Genomic DNA, 25,027 nt, shown 5'->3' with positions numbered 1-25,027 from the left:
ATTCACTGACTTGGAACTCAAGATTCTAAAATTAAAGTCACATCCCAAAAAGCCAGCATAAATGAAGGAAGTGAAAGCTGTAAGGATAAAAGGTGCTTTATTTTCTGATTAGAGTTTGGCAAAGAAATATTAAATGTTGCATGCAGATTAAATTTCATGCAAACTTGTCACAAGACTGAAAGAGTTTGAACAATACATAGTTACTTTTTTAAGTGCTCTCACAACATCCGCATAATCTCCAGATTCTAGCTTGGGGTTTTTCACAAGCACCTCAAGTGCTTCCAGTGCTTCTTTCCGCTCCTGCCACTTTTTGGCCTCCTATTTTAATTATAAAAAAAAAAAGTCACCAGGTTAGTTTGGACAGTACAGGATTTAGTGTGCTAACAGATAACAACTCGATAATCTAGTACAAGATTTACTGGTGGCCAGTTACCAATGCCAAATTGTTGGGGGGTCTGCCTGCAGTTATGACTTTGTAAATTAAATTCCTGCTATAACAAATAGATGGTTCAACACATTCAGAACTACTTGCTTAAAAAGTTTCCCACTTAGTTTAAATGCTGACAAGTGTTCTCTAACTGATCAGATACCCAAGAAATTCCCCTATATAAACACTTCATAATTAGCTTTTGCAAGATTTATTATAAATTATCTTGAAGCAATATTCTCAACCACAACAGCCTATAATGAAATCATAAATTGACCAATAAATGTACTTAATGTCAAGGTGTTATAGTATATCTACTAACCTGCCAATATGATCTTTTATAAGAGGTTTGCTAATCAGATTACAACTTCATTTACAAACTGCACACTGGTAAGGAGCATATGAAAGAGAATGAGCCCCAAGTGAAAGTTCACAAAACAAGTCTCCCCAAAACTGCTAAATCTTCAATTTGAACCACAATGTAGAGGCTGCAGCTTTTATTTTCTTACAATCCAGGTTGTGTAGTCTTCAACTCCCCACTGAAGTCAGGCAACAGTACTGTAAATGTATACATTTCTGATTCTTAACATTCAGTATCCTTTTTGTGTAAATATCAAAATTGCAACAAAAATATTCCCAAACTTATCACTCAAACTGCACTATTAATAACGAGGTAAACTACAATTCCCTTGACAATATAAAAGTGCGCACTGGAACTGAATTATACTTACAATTTTTTCATAGAAATCTTTTGGAAGCTTTAAGAGAATCTCAACAGGCTCCAAGAGATCATAAGCGTCCACAACAGGCGCTTCACTTTCCTCATCAACTGTGAAGAAAACCATATGGCATTTTTACACTAAAATTTATTGCATTTTTTTTTATTGCATGTCAAATCTAAACTGCACTGGGAGTCAAGATAAAAATGCTCTGTATTTAAGATTTTTTCCTTCCAAAAGGTTAGCTACTTTCCATTTATTTATATCAAAGCGCAAATTCTTTCTTCCAAATTTAACAAGAATGACACCAAAAATGTATGGGTATACATATCAGGAAAGGATTGACAAGCTGCATCTCTTCTCTCAAAGAAAAGACACAGGGGTGACCTAGATAAAAGTGGATAAAAAGAGAATTTCCTTTTCTTTATTCTTTAATGGGACGTGGGCATTGCTGGCAAAGCCAGCATTTGCTGCCCACTCCTAATTGCCCTTGAACTGAGTGGCTTGCTCAGCCATTTCAGAAGGCAGTTAAAAGTCAACCAATTGCTGTGGGTCTGGAGTCACATGTAGGCCAGACCAGGTAAGGATGGCAGATTTCCTTCCCTAAAGGACTTAGTGAACCAGATGAGTTTTTATGCCACAATCGATTTAAGTTTCATGGTCACCATTATCGAGGTTAGCTTTGTATTCCAGATTTCTGTTCTGAGCTTAAATTCCACCAGCGGCCATGGTGGGATTTGAACCCACGTCTCCAGAGCATTAGCCTGCATCTCTGGATTACTAGTCCAGCAACGTTACCACTACACCATTGCCCCTTGTGAATGTTTTCTCTTGGGGAGAAGGCCATAACTAGGGGCAATCAATATAAAGTAGTCATAAGGAAATTCAATAGGGAATTCAGGAGAAACTTCTTCAGCCATGAGTGGTGAAAACGTGCAACTCACTGGCACAGGGAGTTGTTGCAGCGACTCTTTCCTGGCCTTCCAACCAATCACAAACCTTCCTTTTTATTTGTCCTTACCCCTCCTCTCCCCAGACCCTTCATTTGCTCAAATCCTATTACATTAGCCTATTTCTATCTTCCTTCAATTCCAAAAAGTCCTTGACCTGAAAAAGTTAACTGTTTTTCTCTCTCTCCACAGATGCTGTCAGGCCTGCTGAGTATTTCCAGAATTTTCCGTTTTTAATTTAGCTGGGATTGGTGCTTTATTGACTAAATGGAACTTTTGGTAAACTGATGCAAAGCTTTAGTATCCTCTGGAATCTAAATGAGTCAAAAGTTGCAGCGCTAAGGGTTCAAAAACAAGGTCCTAAATTTGAGCATTGAATTCACTACAAGATTTTCTTTGATCAATGTACTTCACTGACCATCTTCTTCATCGCCTGCTGCTTGATGCTGTTCAAACTTGCTTTTGAGATCCTGTTGAGAGCGCAAGAACCGGGACTGTCTTGGAGCTGTAGTTGGCAATTTAACCCATTCTTCTTCAAGCTCTTTCAACTGAGGGGAAAAAAAAGTATCTAAATTCTCATCCTCAATGTTGACCAGTTTTGCTGCAATTATAAATCTGACTGTATAAAATTAAAATATACCTGCACAGAATTAATGTTTTGAAGTGGCGGTCGTAAAGCATCACGAATCCACTTGTAGACTTCCACTGCCAATAATTTGGCTTCATCTCTAACTGCTTTTTCTCGCGATTCAAATAATTTTGGCAAAACCTTGACAATTGGCTTGAGTTGTACTATTTTTGAACCAAATTCACTAGAACGAAATTAGAAAAATTGCTATAAGATTTTATGCGATTATCCTGGATTTCCACCACGAAAGATAAAACATGGTTTAGACTGGGGCAGATTTTACATTATTTATCCCCAGATATTGTCTCACAACTGAACTAAGGCAGAGAAGGACTACATTTGATGCAAGGCAACAGGCAAACTTCGAATTTAGTCAAGCAGCTAACTCAGGAGAAAATGCCAACTTTTCCACGAGACAAAGATTTCTACAGTTATAGGACAATGCATGGAGAGCAAAATATTTCCTATATTTACCCAAGCGCCTTCCTTATCGTTTCTATACAGGCCACAACAATCTTTGGGTTTTTGTTGTCCAGTCCTTTAAGTAGCTCCTCTTGAACAGGCTCAGCCTTTTCGATTTCTATGTACATTAGACATATTTCCGCCCCCAGCTCCTTGGCTCTTGCTTTCGGTTGGTTAAATACTTTATTTACAACTCCTGATGCCACTTCTCCAGTCATTCTGAAATTACAAGAGGCAATAATTAGTTTGATACTTTCAAAAGGAGCCCAACAATTTTACAATTATTTTTGGTAGCACGCAGAGTACTACACTGTCAGAGGTGCAATCTTTCCGATAAGATCTTTAACTTAACTATTTTTGCATCCACTAGAGAGGGCAGATTATGTATTATTCAAAAGGGCAGGGAAGCACCCTTGTATCCTGTCCAATTAACACATCATAAAAATGTCTTTATTTAATGGTTCTTTGTGGGATTTTGTTGTGTGGAAATTGGAAGCCACATTCCCTACATTACAACAGCAACTAGACTTCAAAAAGGTACTTACAAAGTGCTTGGCAACATCATGAGGTTCTGAAAGGTTCATATAAATGCAAGTTCTTTATTTAAAGTACAAGAATGCATCCTGGCTTTCTCTGTATATTTAACTGGAGACCACAAGGCATCTTACCCAAGTCAGTTTCCAACAGCATCTGACCACTGAAAAGGCACTGGTACACTAGAATTCAATATAAATCTTCATCAAGAAAAGTTGGAAATTCAAAAAGAAAAAAGGCGGAATGAACATTTTCTACATGACAGTGATAGGAAGTAGCTAACTTTCAACAAGTTCAACCAATTCACAAATTCAGTAGATGTAGGAAACTTTATTCTAAACATCATGGAGTTAACGTCGAGAGGATCAGCAAGGCCATTCACAGCAAGTGCAAGAGGAGCAGGGCCATTCACAACAAGGGGAGTCTGAAAGCAGCACAAGAGAACAGAGTAATAATCAAGGTGCGAGATCACAGGGGAACAGGTAAGAGCTTGGTGAGTATTTTGCTCCTTTATCTTTCAAAAGTGTGTAATTTAATAACTAAGGTTTTATTGGTAGTATTAAGTTCAAGTAAAGGTTATTAGGAGTAGTGGGGTTTATTCATTATAACTGTATTGTGCATTAATTTTAAAGATGGCGGGGCAGGTGGTATGTTGTAACTGCAGAATGTGGGAGTTCATGGGTACCAGTGCGATCCAGGGCAAACACATCTGCAATTAAGTGTCTGTGACTTGAGGAGCTTCGACTCAGAATTATTTGAGCTGGAGGCAATGCTATGGACACTGCAAAGTATCAAGGAAGGGGAAGTTACCTGGACACTATTCCATGAGGCGGTCACACCCCTTAGGATAGATAGAGCTTTAGAGTTGCTCAATGATCAGGGACAGAAGGATGTGACTGCAGGTCAGGCAGTTATGGGGGCCCAGCATCTAGTGATGGAGGACCCACAGTCCCTGACTGTGTCCAACAGGTAAGAGGTGCTTGCAACGTGTGTGGATGAGAAGGACTGCAAAGTGGATGAATAGACTGAACATGGCACCATGGTGCAGGATGCCATTCAAGTGGGTGGAGCAAAGAGGAATGTGGTAGTGAGAGAAGACAGTATAGAGAAGGGGACTGTTCGCTGTAGCCAGGACAGGGCACTCTGAATGCTGTGTTGCCAGCCTGCCAAGTGTCAGAGTTAAGGGCATAACAGGACATCTCTTCAAGGCTGGAGAGAAAGTTGGAGTGGGAGGGGGAGGATCCAGTTGCCATGGTCCACATGGGAACCAACAACACAGGGCAGAAGCAGGGATTATGTTCTGCTAAGAGAATTTGAGGGGTTAGGGTCCAAATTAGAAAAAGTTAATCATCTCTGGATTGTTACATGAGCCATGCGCCAAATGCCATAGGGTTAATCAGATTAGCGATTTAAACTTGTGGCTCAAAGAGTGGACAGGCCTTTCAGGCCTTTAAACTAACAGAAGGTGGGATGGGTGGTCGGGGGGGAACTAGGTGAATGGAGATTTAGAAATCCCCAGAGAAAGGTTGAGGTAGCAGAACAGTAAAGTGATGGGGCTAAAGACAAGTAGAGTGGGACAGGAAGGGACAGAGTTTGACAAAAAAATGTACATCAGCAAATAAGGTTATTGCAGGGAACAGAAATAAAAAAAAAGAAATTAAAGGCTTTTTAGGTGAACGCACGAAGCATCTGCAATAAGATAGATGATCAATGGCACAAATAAAGATATCATTACAGAAACATTGTCATAAGGTGATTAAGGTTGGGAAATAAATATTCCAGGGCACACAATATTTTGGAAAGAAAGACAGAATGGCAAAGGGGCTGGGGTAGCCCTTATAGTAAAGGATGACATGAGGATATTAGAGAGAAAGGATCTGGCTTCTGAAGATCATGAAGTAGATTCAGTATGGGTGGAAATTAGGAATAAAACACTGGCGGAAGTAGTGATAAGCCCCCCTTTATTTAAAAATTCATTCACGGGGTCTGGGCATCGCTGGCTGGGCCAGCATTTATTGCCCATCCCTAACTGTAGTTATACCATTGGGCAGAGCATTACATAAGAAATTATTGGAGCCTGTAACGAAGGAAGGGTAATAATTGTGGGGGACTTTAATCTTCAAATAGACTGAGACAATCAAATTGGCAAGAAAGGTCTAGAAGATGAGCTTGTAGAATGTTTTCATGACAGTTTCTTAGAGTAGTGTGCAGTGGAACCAACCATGGATAAAGCTTTCTTAGATCTAGTATTGTGCAATGAAGCAGGGTTAATGTGATAGTAAAAGATCCACTGGGAAATAGCAACCATAATGCTATTCCATGCTAAGTTTGAAAGTGTCATTCCAATTGCAAACAAAAAATCTTAAACTTGACCAATTCCTCCCTTATACCGATGTAATTGGCTTTATTTAAGTGGATAAATAGTCCAAAAGGATGTGCTAGCTACGATTTTCCAAAATTCCTTAGATTCAGGAACGGTGCCACTACAGAAAGCAGTGAACTACAGGCCAATTAACCTAATCTCAGTTCACAGAATCTCAGAATTTTAGCAGCACAGAATGAGGCCATTTGGCCCATTGTGACGGCGCTGGCACTCCAAAGGAGCAATATTGCCTAGTGCCATTGCCCTGCCTTTTCTCTGTATCCCTGCACACTGTTTCTATTCAAATGATTATCTAATGCCCTTAAATGCCTCGATTGAACCTGCCTCCACCACTCCTCCAGGTAGTGCATTCCAAACCCGAAACATTCGTTGCAAGAAATGGTTTTTCTCACTTCACTTCTGCTTCTTTGGCAAATCACTTCAAATCTGTGCCTTCTCGTTCTTGATCCTTTTACAAGCAGTAACAGCTTCTCCCTATCTACTCTGTCCAGCCCCTCATGATCTTGAACATCACTATCAAATCTCCTCTCAGCCACCTTCTCTCTAAGAAGAGCAGTCCCAACCTCTCTAACCTATCTTCGTAACTGAAGTTTCTCATACCTGAAACTATTCTTGTTGGCAAAAATGCTGGAATCTATTAAGGAAATCTTAACAACACACTTATAAAAGTATAGTACGATTAGGACAAGTCAACATGGTTTTACTAAAGGGAAATGTTCTTTGACAAATTTATAGAGTATTTTGAAGATGTTACTAGTAGGGTAGGTAAAGGGGAACCAGTAGATACAGTATACCTAGATTTCAAAAATACATTTGATAAGGTGTTGCACAAAGGTTATTAGGCAAAATAAGGGCTCATGGAGTTGAAGGTAGTACATTAGCATGGAGAGGAGATTGGTTAACAGATAGGAAATAGAGTGTGGACATAAATGGGGCTTTTTCCAAGTCGGCAGAGCGAATAGTGGTGTGATGCAAGGTTCAATGCTGGGGCCTCAGCTATTTACAATCTATTTTAATGACTTAGAAGAGGCAAAGAGTAATGAATCTAAGTGTGCTGAGCATATCCAACTAGGTAGAAAGCTAAGCTGTGGTGAGGACACAGGCTGCAAAGAAATAGAGACAGGTTAAGTGGTGGGCAACAAGATGGCTGATGGAGTATAAAATAGGGAAATGTGTAGTTATTCACTTTGGTCATAGGAATAAAAAGCAGAATACTTTTTAAAAAGGTGAGAAACTTGTAAGTGTTGATGTTCAAAGAGGTTTAGGTATGCTGGTACAAAAAATGCAGAAAGTTAGCATGCAGCAAGCAATTAGGAAGGGAAAAGGCATGTTGGTCTTTATTGCAAGGGAGTTGGGTCCAAAAATAAAGTCTTGCTATAGTTGTGCAGGTTTTGGTGAGACTGCATCTGGAGTAGTACCATGTGCAGTTTTGGTGTTCACATTTAAGAAAGGATATACTTGCATCGGAGACAGTACAGCAAGGTTCACCTAATTGGGCCCTTGGATAAAGGGGTTGCTCTGTGATGAGAGGCTGGCTAAACTGGACTTATATTCTCTGGAGTTTAAATCTGAGCGGCAATCTCATGGAAACCTACAAAATTCTGAAGTGCTTTGCTAGGGTGAATGCCAAGAGATTTCTTCCATTGGTCGGGGAATCTAAAATACCAGGACAGTCTCAGGATAAGTAGCCAATCATTTAAGATTGAGATGAGAAATTTCTTCACTCAAAATCTTTGGAATTCTCTACCCCAGAGGGTTGTGGATGCACCATTGTTGAATACATTTAAGGCGGGGATAGACAGAGTTTTGGTGTCTCAGGGAATTAAGGGAAATGTGGGAAAATGGAGTTGAAGCCATGATCGTATTGAACAGGCTCAATCGGCTGTATTGTCTACTCCTGCTCCTATTTATGTTCTTATGGGGAACATACTGATTTAAGTCCGGCATTATGCGAGCATGCTGACATGGTATTTAAGTATTTTGTTTAATTCTGTGGTGTCATCTAACTAAGCTCAAATCCATCCTAAAATGATAGATACGGTTCCAAAATCCAGGGAACATAAACTCATACAAGTAAATATGAAGCTCATTTGTAAACATACCTTTGCAATGAGAATTTCTGTAAACTATCAATTTGTGCATTAAAAATTCTATTCCAGTGAAATTTTAAGAACTTACCTTCCTGCTACATGAGCATTTTCTATATAAATAAGTGCTGCTTCCAGTCCTTTCAGCTGAGCTACTGCATTTGAATCTGTAACAAATTTCTTGATTAATCCTAAGTATTTGGACCATTCTGGGCTTTTTTCATCTTGAATCTTCTGGAACAGTTTGGCAGCTTCTTCATAGCCATTCAATCTAGCTTTCCACACCTGAAAGATATTGGCTTTCATTTAGTCAGCATTCACAACAGATTAAGCAATATTACTTACCTTGCACTGTTTAATTCCATTTCCCACAACCCTCGCGCAGCTCCCCTTACCCAACAGCCCATAATCTCTTTTTTTAAAATCAAAAACAAAAATTGCTGGAAGAACTCAGGTCTGACAGCATGTGTGGAGAGAAAGAGTCAACGTTTAGAGTCTGTATGACTCTTCTTCAGAATCTGAGTCATAAGGACTCAAAACGTTAACTGTCTTTCTCTCCACAGATGCTATCAGACCTGAGTTTTTCCAGCAATTTTTGTTTTTTGTTTCAGTTTTCCAGCATCTGCAGAATTTTGCTTTTTTTTTTCCATTCTTTAGTTCCACAGCCTCAAGTACAACTCCAGAACCACATGGACATTCTTATCTGCCAGCACACAAGGTTCAGGAGCATCACTGTTGACCCTAATCCCTTTTTCACCCAATATTCATGGACATGTACTTTCCAGGTCTGAAGAACAAGGGTTAGCAATGGTCATTTGGTCTGAAATTCAACCCAATGTTTATAAAAACACCAACTAGAACCCCAATACTTTTGTTTGTACCACACTGACTGACAGGTCCTCAAAAATATTAATTGTAAAAAAGCCTGACCTGAAATCAACTTCAACTTTTGCAGTAGTTTCCATTTGTTATTTTAATTAACTACTCTACTCTTAATTTGAGCTAATCTTTTAAATCTATCATAACCACTTAATGTTTCAATGAGGGGTCACAACTCTTTTATAGATTGTAAAGCTTAAAGGGGAAAAAAGCAAGAGAAACATTATTGTTAAAAGACATCTCCTTATTGTACATAACTACTGTCCATTTCACTGCTTTTTAAAACATTTAAATGCTATTCGGCTGCTCCTGGTTTATCTAATCACCATTCCCACCAACTCTTCTAGTCCTCTCTCTCTATCCACACCTTTTGCAATAAAACGACACACTCCCCATGATTGAATTATAAAATCATTCAGAACAGGTAGTTAATTGTATGTCACCTCTCCAATTAGTCGCACTCCCTTGCTTTCCTCATAACTGCAAATTTTTCCATTTTGATAACTTTTCCAATAATCTTTAGAAAGTACGATTGAATCTAATTCCACACCCCCTCAGAGGACAAACAGGTCATCATAAACCTGCTTCAAAAAACAAACAAATTTTTTGCCAATTATCATAAATCAGTGTCCGCTGCCTACTGACATTCCTGCCAGCCTCTCACTGATGCCAGCGCAAATGGGGGCAATATCAGTGAAGTTTTTCTAAATTTAGCTGTTACTTTCTATTCTGCAAAAGAGGATGATAGAGTGAACAAAATATTTTCCTTCCCATTAAAGCTGCTGTAATCTTTGTTTCTAATTCATCCCCTTAGACAAGAATCAGTCTTGTTGCTATAGGTACTGTTCCAATGCACGTTTGCTTTCTTTGGTAGCCTGGTGACGAAATTGAAAACAATCCTCCAGTGGGGCCTGAGAACTAGATTTAAATACATAACTTCGTGTGTCTCTTTTTTGCCACCCACAACAGTATTGACTTGGCATTTTTAGATTGCACTTTTAAGTACCTCACATTGCAGCATAAACTGCCAGGAAAAATGTTTCCAAAGACAGGTGTTGACTTATGCACCAAGTATAAAATGTGAAGCGCTGGCGTTGGTTACCATTTTGAAAGGTGAAGGCTGACAGAATGTTATTCTTATAAGAGGAATTGAATACAAAAATTGGGGGGTATAGTTCACTTATACAGAGCACTGGTGAGACCACATCTGGAGTACTGTATACAGTATTGGTCACCTTAAATAAGGAAGGATACAAATGCGTTGGAAGCAATTCAGAGACAAATGGGGGGGGGGGGGGAGGTTTGTCTTACGAAGAAAAGTTGGACAGGCTAGGCTTGTATCCACTGGAATTTAGAAGGGTAAGTGTCGATTTGATTGAAATATAAGATCCTGAGGGGTCTTGTCAGGATGGATGTGGAAAGGATGTTTCCTCTTGTGGGAGAATCTAGAATGAGGGGTCACTGTTTAAAAATAAGGAATCGCCCATTTAACACTGAGATGAGGCAAAATTTTCTCTGAGGGTCGTGAGTCTTTGGAACTCTTTCTGAAGAGGCAGTGGGGGCAGAGTCTTTGGATATTTTTAAGGCAGAAGCGGATAGATTCTTGGTAAGCAAGGGAGTGATAGGTTACCGGGGGTGGCGGGATGCAGATTTGAGGTTACCATCAAATCAGCCATAATCTTATTAAATGGCAGCGCAGGTTCGGCCCCTTGCTCATATGAAAAATGCACTGGTAATTCAAATTACATCAATGCGACATTTTATTGATAGAATTAATTCTACAAGGATACCTTTACTCACAATAAAAATTCCTAAAAAAGTCAAATTCATTGTTATCCGATGCAAAGAGTTCACTGACAATATTCCGAGTCACTTTAGCTATGGCACGGTACAGATCCTACTCTGGATCAGGTGTAGTACTCTGTTTCAGAATCATCCTTCCACAATGCATCATTTTCCTCTCCATCCATTGAATTGGATATTCCCCATTTTTTGAACAACTTAATGGCAGTTTGTGCACTGTTAGCATTCCATAATTTGATGACGCAAACCGGATAAAAACATCAAATGGAGCAGCAGCATATTTCCACTTTGTGAAGGTTTTTCCCCCACCGTGAACCATCGATCTATCCCATTTGGCGCAGAAATCCTCAAATGGCTTACTGAGGCACAAATCTAAAAGGTTGAACTGTGGACATTAGGCCCCCTGGTATAACTGCAATTTGGGCGTTATTTTGTCGCAGGCACCTCTTGATCTCATGTTCCTTCAGTTCTCATTGGGTTGCCTAGTTCACACATTATCAATCCACAACCTCACTCAAACCATTGACGGTCAGCTTGGGTTTTATATTTGAAAATTACTTTTAAATTAAGTTTGAAAATTAATTTTGTGCTATCATGGAGGCTAGTACCGCTGTGATTCATAACTTTGCATGCCTTGTGGTTTTCATTAGAATTGTTTTCAAACTTTCCCACTCAAGTTTGGTTGCTGTGCATATTGAAATTCAATGGCATTTCATCCATGCTACCGATATGACAATGGGTGTTCAGTATTGCTGCTGTCTGATGATCAATCACTGAAAGCCAGTAATTTTAGCAGAGGTCTTCTGGTAGTCTGAGCGATCTTGATATTCTGCAGCAAGAGACATTCTAGCTATTGCTCTGAAATTTTTGCTGGGCTCTGTTCGACTTGGCCCACTTAAGTGTGTACATACGCATTGCTATTCTGATGACGATGTAACCAAGGACGATTTTTCAGGGCCCATTCCAGTACATGTTTCCCAACTTCAGGCCAGTGGTTGGTCTTCGGCATCTTCTTCAGGGTGGAATCCTTCTTTCATTCTCGCAGTTTTTCACTGGCACCAGTGCAGTACAGTTCTTTGCTAAGTTAGCAAATGTTACTGTGAGAATGGATTTTTTTTTTAAAGTAGTTTGGGGAATATTGTGTTATTCTGTAAAGAAAGCTGGGTGCACGTGCACCCACTCCTCATCAGGTATATTAATGACTTGGATTCAAGGATAGAAGGTACTATAGCTAAATTTGCAGGTGACACCAAAATAGGTGGGAAAGTAAATTGCAAGGAATTTAAGAAATTTACAAATAGATATGGACATTTTAGGTGAATGGGCCAAAATTTGGCGGATGGAGATTAACGTGGATAAGTGAGAGGTTATCCATTTTGGTCGGAAGAATAAAAAGGCAAATTATTTAAATAGAGAGAAACTTCAGAATGCTTCAGTGCAGAGGGACCTGGGTGTACTCATGCATGAATCACTGAAAGCTAGTATGCAGGCACAGCAAGTAATGGGGAAGGTAAATGGAATTTTGGCATTTATTCTAAAAGGAAGAGAGTATAAAAATAGGCAAGAGTATTGTGCACAGTTTTGGTCCCCTTGAGGAAGGATGTAGTTGCACTGGAGGCGGTTCAGAGGAGGTTCAGTAGATTGATTCCAGAGATGCGGGGCTTGTCTTATGAGAGAGATTGAGCAGTTTAGGCCTATACTCGCTAGAGTTTAGAAGGATGAAAGAAGATCTAATTGAGTATATAAGATGCTAAAGGGGATAGACAAAGTAAACTTGGAGCAGATGCTTCCCCTTGTGGGGCATTCTAGAATGAGCGGCCATAGTTTTAGGCTAAGGGGTGGTAGATTTAAATCAGAGATGAGGAGGAATTACTTTTCTCAAAGGGTCGTGAATCTGTGGAATTCACTACCTCAGAGTGCAATGGATGCTGGGACACTGAATAAATTTGAGGAGATAGATTTTTAATTAGTAATGGGTTGAAAGGTTATGTGGAGAGGGTGGGAAATTCGAGTTGAGGCTAAAATGATATCAGCCATGATCGTAATGAATGGCGGGGCTGAATTGCCTACTCTGCTCCTAGTTCTTATGCATGTGCGTGAGAGAGAGATTTAACTAAGCTGGGAAGACTTTGATAAGAGTCAGGTTGTCTAGGCCATTTGAAACATGTGAAGGATAGAGGTGTTAAGTTTGAGATACGAGCAAATAGGTTAGATCCAACAGTTGCATTTTTAGATAAGTTGTGAGTTTGTTTGAACATCAAAGGAGGGTCAGAGGTAACAAGAAAATGTTTGCATCTTGCCAAGCTTCCCTCTGGGATTTGGTTTGTGCAGCAACTAACACCAGCTGTGATCATAACCGTTATGACTTACAGCTTGGAACCAGCTCCATATGTCCTTCTTTTTGCAGGAGGACCTATTTCTGTTCATCGGTCATCATGCACTATCTACTCCTGTGAGCGTTCTTTAACTCCTGAGCATTTTCTTAGCAATATGGCCTGTAGCATCTTCTTGATCCCACGTGCCAGCTTATGAAGGGAGTAAAATTAGCATCTCTGAGTTGAAAAATTGAGCGACTCCTAATGTGAGCTTAATGTTTCTTAGCAGAAAGATAGGGGAGCGGTCGGTGTTCGACTTATATGCTGATTATAGGCCTGAACATGACTTTCAGCACCACAATCTTGTAGGATCGGAATCCCCTCCAACTGGGAAATTTATGGAACATAATTTCAAACTCCTGGGCATATTTTGACCTCATGATTGGAACTATAAATTACATAAGATAAGCTGCAGTCAGCAGTACGGGGCTGGGCAGCAAGGGGTTAATTTGCACATTTAGTAAAAATTGAGTGACTCAAAGGGTTTGGACATTGTTTCCTGATAGCAGTCAGTCAATGGTACCAGGGAAATGCCATTATTTGCCATTGACTAATGCAATCAAGAAGTTTGATTATGCAATACAATGGCACAATGGACATATCATCAATAGATTACACTCAAGGAACTGTGTGCACCACAGACCACAGTACTCGAATAGGGTTATTCAAGCCCTCATTAACTTTGGCGTGATGTTACTATGTCACCTCAAATAGTAGAATAATTGCTCCTACAATGAAAACTAATAATATCCATCTGGATACATCTTCCACGGAAAACCATTGTTTCAAACAGCAGGAGCTAATGATACTTGTCTGGACTTTGCGTGGAATGAACTAAATGGACATTGGAAACAGCAAATATATGTTTAGACATGTCAGAGTTAAATTATTATAAAGGAAGAGCAGATTGGAGTATCTGGGCTGCAGTTGGAAGGTAGGTCAGGGCTTGTCACCTTGACTCAGGCCTACCTTCTACAATCGGACAAACCAGCTATATTGGGGCTTGTAAGTGTTTTCAGCCAAATCGTGGTGATATTGGCCTAAAGGTTTTGGGCTGCAGTTAGAAGAAAGGTTGAGTTTGGTCACCTTGACTCAGGCCTATAGTCAACACCAGACCGACCAGCTATGTTGGGGACTGTCCGAGGGTTTGAGGGTTTTGTGAAGGTTTGGGGCGAAAACTTGGCATTTTTTGTTATCGTGGTGATATTGGTCTCAGGGTTTTTTTTCTTAAGGTTTCAGGACAAGAAATGGTATTTTGCTTGTGTTTTTGCAAGTTTAAACAGAGTCATGGGGACTTTGTTTGGAGTTAGCATTTTTGTAAGTTTAACCCAGGTCGTGGTAACTTCATGTCAGGCACTGGGAATGGACTGTTTTAAATTTTGGGGGTTTGTATTGTGGGGTTCTGGGTGATTCAATAAAGCAATTGTGAATTATCAGAAGAGGCTTGTCTTGCTGGTCATTCTGTTCAAGCCATACAATGGTGAATCTGGTGTCATGAACTTGTGTGGAGAGGGTCTCGGAGGGAAAAGGGGAACCCTTTGGTACCTATTAGTGCTAGATCCCTTTACAACTTTTTGTCTCAAGTCGATCCCATTCATCCTTGATCACACATTTTGATTCAATTTTGCATTTTTGCATTTTCAGTATTACATATTTCTGCTATTCATCTGACCAATTGTACAACTGACCCTATCTTTGTAGAAGTGCTCTATTACAAAATGAAAGAGGATCATGGATTGTATCTTTTCTTTACTATTCTTATTTCAGTGTCAACAAATGACAAGCTTACTGTTTGTTTCAGCATCCAATTCATTGGATTTGAGAAGCATGTACTGGAATGGGCCCTCAAAAATCGTCAAAGTGGTTACATTGTCACCTAAAATGCAATGCATTTATATGCACCTAAGTGGGCCAAATTAAACAGAGTCCAGCAGAAATTTCAGGGCAAGAGCTAGAATGTCTCTTTTGCAGCAGAATACCAAGATCATTCGGACTACCAAAAGACCTCTGCCAAAATTACCAGCTTCCAGCGATTGATCAACGGCAAAACTGAATACCCATTATGTCATATCGGAAGCATGGATGAATGTTTCTCAGCAATGTGGTTGACTCTTCAAAATTGAGTTGAGACAAGCAGTGGCCATGATGACTTGTCAATCAAGGGATGGTGTCCAATGAGAGTGAACCAAAATTGAGGTCTCTATGCTCACACAGATTTTGAATGAAAGAGGAGGGAGACACACAGACAAACTTAAAGATTCCCATGTAATATGATTCGGGCGTTAAATCAGTTGACAGAACTCTTTGTGTTTTCTTCATGTTTCTGATTTCTCCTCTGGGCTATCCTATGATTTTACTCAACCCTCTCCTCCCCAACCCACCCTCCACAATTGAATGCTGTACTGCTAGGAATTAGATTGCACCCATTGCCATTTATAATCCAGTATTTGCATTTTTTTAAAAAATGTTTGCTTAAGATATGAAGAATTTGTAAATTGGAAGAATAATTGAGAGAAGTATTTTGTCAGTCAAGGTGTAGAAAGAAGAGAATCTCAAGGTGGGAGGGAAAAGACTGGAGAATAACAGTCAAATTATACAGATATAGTCTGCTGGACTGACATTATTCCAGTACCTGATCTGCTTCCAAAGGTTGAGTTTTCTGGTCTACTAGCAAGTTCTACTCTTGTGCTTTGCTTTGTCCTTGATCCCTTAATATTCTTAGGATTCTGCTCCCTTGCTGAATGATCTATACGTTACTGCTTTAGGAACATAAGGTGGTGTATACCATTTAGCATGGAGATGTGTTTCCTAATTTCACTCCTGAAAGGTTGGCTCTAATTTTGATTATGTTCCTAATCCTGGTCTACCAAACTAACAGAAATTGTTTCTCACAATCTGTTATCCCTAATATATTGAAAACCGTGATCAAATCACCCCTTAACCTCAGTTCCACAAAACACAATATTAGCTTGGGTAATCTCTCCTCATGGCTTAACCTTTGGAGTCCAGATATCAGTCTAATAAATCTAAGATGCATTCTATACAAGGCCAATATGTCCTTCACAAGAGATGGTATCTAGAACTGCTCAGTGCACATATGATTTAACCAGGGATTTGTACAGCTGAAGCATGACTTCTATTTCCTTTTATTCGTGTCCTCTAGATATAAAGGTCAGCATTCCACAAGTGTTTGATTATTTTCTGCACCTGCTCATGACACTTATGATCTTGTACCTGAAGTCCAAACTCTCTTTGGACTGCTACTGTTTCTAGCTTTTCACCATACAGAAAGTACCCTGTTCTAACCTTTTTAGGACCAAAGTGGATGACTTCACATCTGCCTACAATGAATCCATTTGCCAGTTTTGTCTATTTACTTAATTTTATGCTTCTATGTCTACTATTTACAATCCACGTATCTTTGCGTCATCAGTAAATTTGGATGCATCTCTCATTTCTATCACCTAGGTTGTTAATAAATAATCAACATATAGGGCCCCAACACAGATTCTTGCAGGACATCACAAGTCAGCCATTTAAGGTACCTTTTCTTTATTCCTTTTAGGGCTCCTACTGCTCAGCCAATTTCCTAACCAGGCTAGTAACATTTCTTCGATTCCACGAACTTCAACATCAGCTAGGACTCTTATGAAGGATTTTCTGGATATTCTTTATATAGACTTCTAAAAGGCATTTAATAGCTATTCCCCTGTCCACTACTTTATTGCTTCAAAATATTCAAACTGGTTTGTCAGATATGACTAACCCATTACAAATCCATTCTGGCTCTCTCTGATGAGCTGAGAAATTTCCAAAGTGTTCAGTCCCATATCCTTAATTATAGGTTATAACAATATTCTGACCACAGGTGCTAGGTTAACTGGCATACACTGTAATCCTCTAGTTTCATTTTGTCACCTGCTTCAGCAATTGAATGAAATGCACAAATTTCCAATCTAAAGAAATGGTTCTTACATCAAGAGTACTTTGCAAGATTATAGTTAGGGCATCTGCAACATTCTCAACTACATTCCTTGAAACCAGGATGGAAATCATCTGTTCCTGGGTATTTATCACTCATAAGAGGCATTAGTTTCTTCATTACTATAATTTCGTTCACTTCAATTTTGGTAAATCCCTATTCCTGAGGTAACTGGAATGTCAGCTATGGATTAGCTGGTAGCACTCTCACCTAAGGTTCACAAGGTTCAGAGTTCAAATCCCACATTAGGGCTAGCCAAAAATCAAGACCGACACTCCAGTACAGTACTGAGGGTGCCAGCTTTTGGATAAGACATTAAACTAAAGTCTCATTTGCCTATTTGGGTGAATGGAAAAGATCCCATGGCACTATTCTGGAGTTCTCCCGGGTCTTGGCCAATGTTTATCCCTTAACTAACATCATAAATAGATAATCTGGTCATTATCACATTACTGCTTGTGGGAGTTGCTATTTGCATTCTGGTTGCTGCATTTCCTACAACAGCGACAACTAAGTATTTCTTTGTGTGTAAAGCGCTTTGAGGTATCCAGTGAAAAGCGCTATATAAATGCAAGTCCTTCTTTAAAATATTAGTTTCTTTGGAATTAAAGAATGCTGTCATCATCTTCTACTGTAAAAACTGATGCAAAGTAATCACTCAATGTTCCAAACTTGAGTCCACTCCATCCAACCCAAACAGGCTAACTTGGGACAGTCATAAACCACATCTGCTGCCAAAACCACCAGATAAACCAATGACTTCTGAAACACCTCTCCCCGAGCAGGAGGAGCTCATGGACTTTTGTCTGGAATATTGAGATTTATCTGCGCTTCCTACTTCCCACTCCAGTCACTTGTCAGCAAGCCAAATTGCTTCAAAAGCATCCCACTACTATAACTACAAACTCCTCTTTCTCTAGCTTCACTCCCATCACTTCGCACACCATCTCATCTTGTCAGAGACGCATCTATTTGTTTGATCTCATTCCCACCCATTGCTAACTACCCAATTTCCCTACCTGCCCCACACCACCACCCCATACATATGAACATACAAATTAGGAGTAGGCCATTTGGCCAACTGAGCCTGCTCTGTCATTCAATAAGATCATGGCTGATCTGAATGCAACCTCGACCCCACATTCCTGCCTACCCCCAATAACCTTTCACCCCCTGGTTAATTAAGAATCTATGTAGCTCTGCCTTAAAAATATTCAAAGACTCTGCTTCTACCAACTTTTAAGGAAGAGTTCCAAAAACACTCAACCCTCAGAAAAAACTTCTCATGTGTTTTAAATGAGCAACCCTTAGTTCTAAATTTTCCCCACAGAGGAAACATCCTATCCACATCCAGCCTGTCAAGGCCCCTCAGGATCTTAAAGATTTCAATAAGTCACCTCTTACTCTTTAAATTACAGTGGATACAAGCCTAACCTGTCCAGCCTTCTCTCATACTCTGGTATTAGTCTAGTAAACCTTCTCTGAACCTGCACTGCCATTCTAGATTCCTCTTCTCAGGTACTGTTCCCTTCCTTTCAAAATAATATTCATTACCCCGCTCTTGTCCACTTCCTGACAAACTTGTCTTACACATTTGAGATGTGGATATTGTTGGCATGGCTAGTATTTGTTGCCCATCACTAGTTGCCCTGAGATGGCGGTGCAGTTTCATGGAACTGTGAAGTAGCCCAGTAAGCTGAGGGCAGTCAACCACATTAGTGTGGTATTGGAGTCACATATAGGCTGTAAAATAGAAACAAAATTCCTTCTCTTTAGACTTAGGTGAAGCGTCTTTTCCAACAAACAGCTTTATGATCACTTTTATAGATACACCTTTTCTTTTAATAACCTGTCCCACCACAGCACTGGAAGAGCCCTAATCAAAATAATAAAATGTCATCGTCCTATTTATCCAAATCTCTTGAATGTTACTATTGAATTAGCTTCCACTATCTTTTCAAGCAGTGGACCCCAGATCACAACAACTTGCTGTGTTCAAAATTTTTCTTCATGTCATCTCTAGTTCTTTAGCCAAATGGTTCAAATCTGCGCCATCTGGTAACTGGCCACCCCAATCAAATCTCTTAACCTTCACTGTTCTAAAGAGAAGTCCATCATCTTTTGCAAGATTCTAGCAAATCTCTCTGCACCCTCTCCATGGCCTCACCGTCCTTCCTGTTTGAACAATACTCCATCTGAGGCCTAACCAGTGTTTATAAAGGCTTGGCATAGCTTCCTTACTTTTATATGCTATTCCTCCATTTCTAAAACCAAGGACCCCTTTTTGTTTGAATAAAAAACAGCCAGCTGAACTTATCCAGCCACCTAAGTCTCTAGTCCTGGACCCCTTTTAAAATTTGGTTCATATTGCCTCTCACTCTTCCTGCCAAAATGCACCATTCCACATTTTTCTGCAATAAATTTCATTTCCTGTGTGTCTGCCTCTCACACTTGTATATGTCCTCCTGAAGGCTGACAGTACTAATCTGGTTTATTACATCACCCAAGTTTTGAGTCATCTGCAAACTGAAATTATACCCCATATACCCAAGCCAGCTCATTAATGCACAAATTAATAGTTTGCATACTGACTCATGGGCAAACACCATTGTGCGCTTTCCTCCAGTCTAAAAACAATCACTCACTATTCCTCTCTGCCTTGTCATGCAGCAAATTTTGAATACATACTTAACGAATGCTGATATCTTATGATATACAGATTTAAATGACGTTTAAATCTAAGTGAAGTCCTTGATTTAATTGGATCAAAAGTCAAGCTTGTATAAAATTCACTAGTTCCAATTTCTTTGCCCAAGTTCCATCACAAAATTCCAGCTTATATTGGTGATATTTGCCTTTAAATCTTGCACAGAAAATATTTTCAATCAGGAGCTGACCTGTGGCTAATTTTCCTCCCAGGGTGAAACGATTTAGTACCTCAATACCAATGTATCAAATAATGCAGCACATAAATTGCATCAAATCATATCTTTGGCTTATTACAAAGGGGAAGGGTTTCAAAAAGTAAGCAAAGCTTTTTGCTCCCAAACCAAGTTATGTGGAGCCCAGTAAAAATTTTATTTCATTTTTAATTAAAACTGTTGCGCATCGATTATCTTCCTGAGATTTGGTTAAAACGGATTAGCTTTAATTGTTATCTACAAATATTTGCTAACAATGATTCCAATTATATTTGAAATTAATCTTACACATACCTTATGCTCACACTTCTGGTCAATCGGCAATTTCATCCATTCGCATTCATCCCCCATGGTGCTTATGTAATGTGCTCAGTAAACAGCAACCTGGAGAAAGAAATACACATTACTATCCAAAACAGCTTTCGGTGCAGCATTAATATAGGTGTGCTCCCACTGCTTGCACTGGGATAAAGCCCCCCATTAGACTTTTCCCCCTCCTCCCCTGTTTAGTAATTCAAAAGTAGTGTACAGGTACCCAGCTATATCCTTGAAATACTAGGAAGTGGCACAAAATCTGTTAGGATCTGGTTCCTGTGTGATCTTGTTGCAGGACAACTCCAAAGTAGTATGTGCTCTCAGAGTTGTATTTTTATGCAATACATTCCCAGTTAAAGCACAGATCAAACATTTAAGATACAGCCACATAACTGGCTTGAAACAGTTTACTTCTGCAATGACTGATGTCAACTTAAAGTGAACAGAAACAAACTTTATATAGTTGTCTTTTTATATAAAAAAATCTGGCTGAGTATTTCTATAAACAAAGGTGTTATGCTAAATGGCATTACCAAGACTGATAAGTCAGCACTGGGCAATCTAGGAGCTGGAAAAATACTAAGGTGGATACTGATTCTGGCAGTATTGAGTGTGGTCTCAGATGGTAGCATTATTTTGATGAAAGTGTTTCAGGCTTTAGGGAAGCATCCCAGGATGCCAGGGATTCTGGAAAGGAAGGCTCATAGAGCATGAGAAACTGGGAGGGCTAGGATCAAGGAGCACCAGGGATGGGATCTAGAAATCAAGAACACTGAAAGGAGTCACAAGATGTGACTAGGGAAAGGTAGACAAAAGCAAAGATATGAAGGAGTTTCAGAGGACAAGGGAGAAAAACAGCTCATTTTTACTATCAGATGTGAAGGGACCTAGTAATATTGGGAGGAACAACCTTGAGGAATATGATATAGGAGAACGTGACCAAAATGTACCTAGAACCCAATAGCCAACCCATCATAGCATTCCCACTCAGTCTCCTCCCTGGTCCACGGCCTTTTGTTCCTCAAGTATTCCATTTCTCCCAGCCTGCTTTGACATTAAGTGATTTCGTTTTTACAGTACTATCTTAAGAAGGTAAAAAGTACCACTTAAAATTGACAAAGCAGCAAACGCAATTGAGAGTTTTACCGATTTGGCCAAGGATATATCAGGAGCACCAATGCAGAAAATGTATCCTTCAGCATACTGAGATTTGCTCAAGATATAATCTTACAAATTAAATCAACATTTTGGAAAACAAAAAGTGTCTCAGAACACTAAAACTCATTTACAGTTCAAGTTTTTATTTTAAAATGTTTTAAACCTCAAACAATTAATTTCTTTAAACTTAATTTTTCAACTACAATTAAAAAAGGTGATTAAAAGAGAATTCCATCATCAATAAGCATTATTGGTAAATTGGAATTGCAATTACAGGTACCGTCTAATAACTCGAGAGTGGATGATAGGGCCCATTGCGCTTGCTCCATTCAATATGTCTGATCCTGGGCTTGAACTCCACTTTCCTGCTCCCCATATCCCTTGACTCCCTAAGAGACCAAAAATCTGTCTATCCCAGCTTTAACTGTTTTCAACAATGGAGCATCCACAGCCCTCTGGAATAGAGTACTCCAAATATTCACAACGCCTTGACTGAAGGAATTCCTACTAATCTCAGTCCTAAATGATCAGCTGCTTATCCTGACTGTGCCAGTGTTCTGGATTTCCCAACCAACGGAAACCATCTCAACATCTACCTTATCAAGCCCCCTCAATTATTTGTGTTTCAATAAAATCACTTCTCATTCCACTAAGTTCCAGAATACATAGGCCCAATTCACTCAGCGACCTCTCACCATAGGGTAACATCTTCCCCAATCCTACCTCACAATAGAATAGGAATTTTTTAAAAATAAATATAATTTGCCTGATTAAAGGCTTACAGGATTTGAACCACACAAATGCCAATCAACAATTCTCCAAATGGTCCAATAGCTTTCCCCTGAACTTCAGCAGTACCATCTTTGTTAAGTCTCAGATCATCAATATTGTGAAAATCATGATGCCTAGAAATGTAATTCAGTAGTCCCACACTGCTGTTAGGAGTACCAGGATCTTGACCCAGTAATGATGAAAGAAAAACCATATACGCCAAAGTCAGGATGGAGAGAGACTTGGGAGGGGAACTTGAAGGTGGTGCTGCAATGCACCAAGTTGTAGGATAGCACTTGTAGCTAGTACGTATTCCAACCACAGAACAGCACTCGCAGTGGAAGCAGATATTTAAGATGGGAGATGCACTGCCACTTACACAAATCGTTCTGCTTGGATCATGTCAAGCTGCAGTGTTGCTCCAACAGCACACATCCAGTCAAGCGGAGTATTCCAGCAGTTGACTTGTGCCTTGTAGGTGTTGGAGGGGCTTTGGGGAGTCAGGAAGCAAATCATTTGCAGCTTCTAATCTACTAATAGCCACAAGAAGAATAGATAACCTCTGATCTATTAATAGCCACTGGGTTTATTGACTGGTCTGGTTGATTCAATGGCAATGCTCAGGTTGCTGCTGATGAGAGGTTGCCACAGTTGTTATAAAATGTCACAACAAAGTTTAGACTCCTGCTGAGACATGATCATTATCTAGAACAAATCTTACTTGTAACTTGATCAGTCCAAGCCTGAAAAGTCTCCAGGTTTTCACCATGCAGGCACAGACTGCTTCATTAGCAGAGGAATTTCAAACAGAACTGAGCACTGTACAATCAATCAATCAGCTAACAGTGCCACTTCTGACCTTATGATAAAAGGAGAGATCATGAATGAGTCAGTTGAAGGTAGCTGGGCCTACGACACAGTCTTCAAAAACATCTGCAGCAATGCCCTGGGGATGAAATGATTGGCCAACAACCATCTTCCTTTCTAGCCACTTACTGCTGCTCTAACCATGGGCAGTTTCCCTCTATTGCAATTGACTTCAGTTTTACTTGGTGCCATAACTGAACTGCATGGTGCCTGCAGCACCTTTCCAATTTCATTGAAAGTTTGCCACTTTTGCAATGTATGCTCACTTTCAGATAGGGGAGGCCAAACTTCTGGCTGTGGCGTGATGCCATAACTCCAGACACCTAACAAACAAGGGAATAAACTGGTCAGTCGACGAGGAGGGGTTAGAAATGCACGTGAGTAGAATAACTGCATTCAGAAGGTACTGTAAATATATGCCTACTTAATTGGCAACAGGTTTTCCCTTCATTTAGCCCTGCATACAATGTATCATTTTAACTGATTAAAGTGCCAAAATTAAATTGCTGTTCTATAGTGTCTATTATCCAAAGTCAGAACTGTAAGCAACCAAATACCAATGATCTGGTTCAAAGAATGCCAAGACAATGTACGATCTGGTAACCAAATGTGACTTACACAGTGAGAATGGCAGCATAGGTGACAAGAGATAGGTGGCAGCTTACATGCCATTGTGCCATCTGGTTTGCAAGGGAACATTTAAAGGAGGAGAGAAAACACCAAGGATGAAACCTTTGGGTTTCCCGAGATGTACCCCATCAGGATAGAAGTCATTTCACTTCTCACTTTAAAATTCAAGAGCACAGGAACATTGTACAAAGGAATTCACATATGTGTATAAATTCACCCACACTGAATCAAGTTGTGTCACTAGCCAGATGGGCCTGCAAACATTTAGAACGGTGAATTATGACAAAAAAGACATGTTACGGATCAGAAAACAAAGCACAACACTATGCATAAATCATTCAGAGCAAGTATACCATGTAAATTACAAGATCATAAAATAAATACAATTAGGAAGGTTATTCCACTTTATCCATCATTTCAGTCCACATCAACCTCCTCTACCAAACTACACACAAATTGTTGCAATTGTTTCAAAAATGATCCAGGATCTTTACTCTCCCATACTGTAACTGGCGGTCCGATTCACATGTAAGTTGTTCATCACGTAGAGCTCAACTAAAAATGATTACTGAATGCAAACCAATATAACGACTTAGGTTGAAATTCAGTGCTTTTGGTTTATGTATAGAAATAGTGCCCAAAATTAAGATGTTGACAGAAAAAGTTTGAACAGTAACAGAGGAATGTACTGAATCTCAAAATGTTTACCAAACCATTTATTTGCCAAAATAAAAGCAGAAAATGCTGACAATACACAATGCCTAAGAGAGAAACAGAAATAATGTTTCATTCGATGACCTATCAGAATGTTCTGACGCTCACTAAACATCTAGGCTGACAACTTGCTTATTTACTACTAAAACTGACTGGGATAATGACCTCATTGCAGATCTAAATGTGATAGCAGTTGTACTTCAATGTTTAGCCAAAAAAAAAATCAGGAGACAGCAAGTCATGTGAAATGCATGTTCCCACCAATCATGAATAAAACAAAAATAAAAGTTATTGCTCATGAGGATGGGAGAAGCTATATATTCTTTTGCTTGAATTGCACACTATTAAATCTGGCCAACATTGCCAATTTTTTTTTAAAATCCAACTCTAACATTAAAGGGTAGACCAGATGAAGAAATTGC

General features: G+C 39.5%; 1 protein-coding gene across 2 annotated transcripts in view; it reads right to left on the bottom strand.

Moving 5' to 3' along the window:
- Positions 1-25,027, bottom strand: part of ckap5 (cytoskeleton associated protein 5) — a 137,606-nt gene that overhangs the window by 92,965 nt on the left and 19,614 nt on the right. For both annotated transcript variants that reach the window (XM_041196985.1, XM_041196986.1), the window contains exons 2-8: positions 20,445-20,534; positions 8,282-8,475; positions 3,199-3,405; positions 2,737-2,908; positions 2,515-2,644; positions 1,159-1,256; positions 205-318 (exon numbers count right to left, since the gene is read on the bottom strand). In XM_041196985.1, coding sequence (XP_041052919.1) covers positions 205-318; positions 1,159-1,256; positions 2,515-2,644; positions 2,737-2,908; positions 3,199-3,405; positions 8,282-8,475; positions 20,445-20,501 — 972 coding nt within the window. In that variant the 5' untranslated portion in view covers positions 20,502-20,534. The remainder of the gene's footprint in view (positions 1-204; positions 319-1,158; positions 1,257-2,514; positions 2,645-2,736; positions 2,909-3,198; positions 3,406-8,281; positions 8,476-20,444; positions 20,535-25,027) is intronic.

This window comes from Carcharodon carcharias, chromosome 10 (assembly GCF_017639515.1).
Source record: "Carcharodon carcharias isolate sCarCar2 chromosome 10, sCarCar2.pri, whole genome shotgun sequence".
Lineage (NCBI taxonomy): Eukaryota > Metazoa > Chordata > Chondrichthyes > Lamniformes > Lamnidae > Carcharodon > Carcharodon carcharias.
The sequence above is the reverse complement of the archived record's forward strand: the minus strand, read 5'-3'. Positions and strand labels throughout refer to the sequence as shown.